We start from the raw sequence: 4,914 nt of genomic DNA on the forward strand, positions 1-4,914 counted from the left end.
GTTTTGTCTTTGAAATTGTGTGGATCCGACAAACTCTTTACAGCTGTTTGAGGTTGTAATTTCTTTTTCTACCATCTACCACTTTCATTTCTTGGTTTGAATACTGTAGTAATTTACGCACAAGTGTTGTTGGACAATCGAAATCGATATTTAATTCAATTGATTCATAAACTACCCTTTCCAATAAGTTCGAAACGAGTCCTTGTAACATTTTACAATCCCTTGTTTTGTACCTACAACAAAATCATCATCAAATCTCACTAATGTCTAAAGTTCGAATCTTGATACTATTTTTCATCTGTACACAAAGGTCAAACCCTAAAACTTGAAGTTCGAGATTCAAGAACGTGATTTAATCAACCCCAAATTGTATAGATTCCTTCTTACTAAGCTCCCGAGTGATAACAACACTGCCCCACCGACCCCTCCTACTGTTTGTTCTTCCCTTTCTGCCTTTCCAGGATACATCAATGGCAATTCCTTGACCTTCAAGTTTCCTGAACCGATCTTTCGTCTCACCGATTCAATGATTTCGGGATCAGCTATGTTCCCGATTGCATCTGTTACATAAAAGACGTTAAGAGCCGTGTCTCTAGAGGTTGATATTTCTGTTCTTGTCAAGTTAAGACCGTTTTCGCGGAACGTTCGGGTCACGTATGCCAATAGTCCTTGCCTATCTGGTATGCATAACTCCAGCCTTACACCCTGCAATCACACAACTGCTGCATCAGTGTTTGCAACATTGGATGAACATTAAAAATGAAAGGATTTGGCTCGGGTTTATGAACGTACATTGGGTGCTCTCCTTTCGATTGCAGCTCGTAAGCATTGGATGACTCGTTGTTTTTCGGCTTCAGAGCTAATCGGGATTCCGTCTGTGTGCCTAATGTAGAATTCCTATAACAAAGTTGATTCGGTGATAGAATTCACATAACCAAAACCTTGAAGAAGATTAACAATATAATAATTCAAGTACCATATGTGCTTTATCCCCAGCTGTGTTGATGGTGGCATGGAAAACAACATACTGCATATCCGTCAACGTGCAAACGACATCGAACAAAAGCTTGGCTCGATCCTTACACTGAACGTTCAGAACCGAGTAACCCCTTTCCGCCCAATTTTGCACGAAGACCATCACCGGCGAATCTGTCTTAGACAGCAAAACAGGCTTCCTTTCGTAGTCGCGGTCTGCAAACATCATTTGATGTAACCTTCGGTCCGGGTGGATTACATCCGAAGAAACTGAAGTCCTCACACTACGAACATAGTTGTCTCCTCTCAAAATATTCCTTAACCGTGCTTCAATTCTGTCGATTTTCTCAGAGTCGTTAATCAGAGACCCCGAATTGCAGTCTTTTACGAAGATTAAAGACGCAATTCGACCATTATGAGTCCATAATTTAGCATCAACAACATCACATTGCAAGTCAGTTAGAACCGCACACACTTCGGATAAGAGACCAACTCTATCAGTTCCGGTCAATTCCAAAACTGTTAAATCATTAAACTCATGGCTTCTATCATGGAAAGAGGACTCAAGGGACTGTAAAATCAAGCAAAAAAACCAGGGTTAATCCATTATTTTTACAGAAAATTAAGCTAAAATCAAGGGTATTGTTAAGCTTTAAGTGAAATTCACCTGTTCTATGTAGCTTATAACACTCTCATTAGTTAACTTGTTTCCATTCAAATCAGTCACATGGAAAACTGCAGATTTCACACAAGAATTCCAATCAAAAGAACAAACTTTAACCTTTAAAAATCAAAACTTTCTTTTAAAACTCAGCTCACCATCCATGAACCATTGACCATCTGATGAAATGTAAGCCTTTTTGATGGAAAGATTTTGATCTGCTAAGACTTGAACAGCGTCTAACAAAATCCCCTCTCTCCTGGCACTATCAACCTTGACAAGAGTTGCAGTGGGACAAACGGCATTGTCTATAACCACTCTGCAAAAACACGAAATCATCAGCTAAAAATCATAACTTCGTTGTAGCAGATTGGAAAAGGAGAAGAAACATTAAACAAGAACAAACCTGGGAGTTGTCATTCTTATAACAAGCTTCTCATATTCATCAAGACAAGTATACCACTCCATGTTTCTCTCCTTGAAAAACCCAGAAATTATCACAAACTCGAACAAAAATATGTATAAAAAAAGATCTCTTTTTTTCTGTTCTAAAAACAAGTACTTTAGCTCAGCTCGACCATATATATATATATATGATTAATTATTGTTTAACGGTATTTAATATTGGAAGTTGAAAGCACGCCTCTAGAAAAACGAGAGGTTACATGGCGTGAGTAATGGCTGCCCGGAGAGTCTGCCCGCGTGACCTGCTTTTATTACGTCAATGATCCTTTGTTAGCTCCACGTAAACCCGATGGATCAACTTTAATATTTCCACGTTTCGGCAGATCCTCGACTATGGTAGTTCATGAGTCCAGCTCGGATGTCACCTGTGCTTAAGAATGACGGGAGGAGCGTATTCTTTGGGTTTTCGGGTAGATTATAAATTTAATCACCCAACTTTCTTTTTAATCCTATTTTGGTTACTAAATTTAAAAAAAATAATTATTCCTATTTTTATCACCCTGTCATTACATATTTAATATTTTTATTATTGATCATTTTTCTTTTAGAAAACATGAAATAGCCTCCAAATATTTTTCATTTAAAAAAACTCCAACAGTTTCAAAATCATTTTGATTTTTCGATAATGAAAATGTTTTCTTTCAAATATCAACAGTGAGGATATATATATATATATATATATATATATTGATTTTGATATCATATATTAGAGTTGTTTAGGATTTTATGAATTTTGAAATTATGATTGAGTTTCGTGAGCTTTAAAGTAATTTTAAGAATATCTAAATTGGATTAGAGGTGACAATGATGATGCTCATTTGTTTCTCAAGTGATTAGAGACTCTATTAGAGATTGATGATTTTAGCACCAATGTGACATGACGATGAAGTTATAAAACTTTAATTTTTGGAGTAATAAGATAAAATTATAAAAAAAAATAACATGAACGACACATGAATTTAATGTCAATAAAAACTAGTCCATATACATGTGATTGCCATGATTTAATACTTGAGTGATCAAAATAAAAGCAAATTAATTTTTACTGAATAAATTGACAATTTTAAAAATTTAATAACTAAAATAAGAATAAGAAGAAATTCGAATGAGATTCTTTAGTCATTAAAGGCTACCCTATATATTACATGATTTATATTAAATAAATTCAAACAACCCCTACTTGAATCTCACGTGTTCGCATTTAATTGGTTGGGAACGCACAAACACTACACATACGAAGTCGTTGAGTCACGCCTCCGGATTTATGAGGTCGTGCTATTTTTAAATGGATAAATATATAGAGAAAATAATCTAAGAGATTAAAAATGTATTATAATATATGATTTTAATCAATTTTTTTGGATTTGTCAAAATGATCAACCAAATCGCAATCGACCACGATCACGATCATGACCCGAAACGAGACGGACGGCGGCGGCGCGCGAGAGTCCCCTTTTTCTCTAACACTTAACAAGGAAGTGGGAAAAACAAGCCTTAAATACCATTCTTAATAGTGTTTTCAATACTCTGTGAGATTGAACATTACCAACACTTGTTCCCAATACTATATGGGATTGAGCCTTAAATAGTGATATTATTTGTGAATTATAGTTAATGACTTTAGTATTTGTATGAAAAGTATTTGTGGTTCGTTTAGTTTTCATACAATTCTAATTTATTTTCAATTAATTGTAATTGCACGATAACACTTTTTTTTATTCTCGCGAGTGATGCAATTTTTTTTAATGTTTTGCTTAAAATTGCAATAATCGCGATTGAAAGTAGATTGACTTTTAATTATGACATATTTAATCGTATAATACTAATGCAATTGGTTGCTGATTCAGTTGTTTTAAGGTGCATTATTGTTAATTGTTTCCTGAATAATCACGTAGTATTGGAAACAAGTGTTGGTAATGCTCAATCACACATAGTATTGGAAACATTATTAAGAATAATATTTAAGGTTTGATTTTCTCACTTCCTTGTTAAGTGATAGAGAATAAGGGGGACTCTCGCGCGCCGTCGCCGTCCGTCTCGTCTCGTGGTTGTGGTCGTGGTAATATGTGTCTTCGACACGTCCGCGCGAATACTATCTTTTTAGAGAAAATTCTTAAGAAACAAATGCAATACCACCAGTCGTTGCGATTTTGGACTATCGTAACGAATTTGGAATAAATCGCAACGCGAACTTCGACTATCGCAACAATCTTGGACTATTGTAACGAATTTATAATAAATCGCAACGCGAACTTAGAGTATCGCAACGAACTTGGAATAAATCGCAGCGCGAACTTGGACTATCACAATGCGAATATGTAAATCGCAATGCGATAGTCGAAGCTCGCGTTGCGAATCTGAAAACTGATTTACGATACCGAAGATCGCGTTGCGAATTATCGATCGTATTACAATTTAGTTGATCATTTTGGTAAATCTAAAAAAATTGATTAAAATCGTATATTATAAGGTATTTTTTGTCACTGAAGTTATTTTCTCTAAATATATATATATATATGTTTGATGTGGCACGTGTCGGTCATACAAGGGATGTTCATTTGACAGGTTGTCATAATAAACAACCCTAAACAGTGGTCTGCAAGTCACGTGCATCCCTGACAGAAGACACCATCTCCTGTTTCGATAGACCGTGTCGTGCACAGCTTCCGACGTGGCCTTCCCGTTTAGTCAAAACCATTTTAAAAGCAATAGGATAACGTCAACTTGTCCGGTAAGTTGAATTAATAATACATAGATATTAATATAAAAAATATTTTTAATTATTCATTGTTTTATAATGATGAATTAAAAAA

General features: G+C 35.1%; 1 protein-coding gene across 1 annotated transcript; it reads right to left on the bottom strand.

Moving 5' to 3' along the window:
* Positions 1 to 208: 208 nt before the first annotated feature.
* LOC120213570 (ACT domain-containing protein ACR8-like) lies at positions 209 to 2,164 on the bottom strand. Its single transcript, XM_039211673.1, has 6 exons — positions 2,043 to 2,164; positions 1,795 to 1,955; positions 1,643 to 1,710; positions 977 to 1,546; positions 793 to 897; positions 209 to 705 (listed from the first exon to the last, which is right to left on the bottom strand). Exons 1-6 carry the CDS (start codon positions 2,102 to 2,104, stop codon positions 340 to 342), a joined length of 1,332 nt encoding a protein of 443 aa, XP_039067604.1. The 5' UTR covers positions 2,105 to 2,164; the 3' UTR covers positions 209 to 339.
* Between the last annotated feature and the right edge of the window lie 2,750 nt (positions 2,165 to 4,914).

This window comes from Hibiscus syriacus, unplaced genomic scaffold (assembly GCF_006381635.1).
Source record: "Hibiscus syriacus cultivar Baekdansim isolate YM2019G1 unplaced genomic scaffold, ASM638163v2 tig00110044_pilon, whole genome shotgun sequence".
In the NCBI taxonomy this organism is placed as follows: domain Eukaryota; kingdom Viridiplantae; phylum Streptophyta; class Magnoliopsida; order Malvales; family Malvaceae; genus Hibiscus; species Hibiscus syriacus.

Bases quoted from the DNA above. Each gene is read 5' to 3' on its own strand.
- LOC120213570 (XM_039211673.1), bottom strand. From the start codon at position 2,104: ATGGAGTGGTATACTTGTCTTGATGAATATGAGAAGCTTGTTATAAGA. The intron at 1,956-2,042 runs GTTTGTTCTTGT...GTGTTTTTGCAG, and splicing joins ATAAGAATGACAACTCCCAG to AGTGGTTATAGACAATGCCG. The intron at 1,547-1,642 runs GTGAATTTCACT...TTGATTTTACAG, and splicing joins TTATAAGCTACATAGAACAG to TCCCTTGAGTCCTCTTTCCA.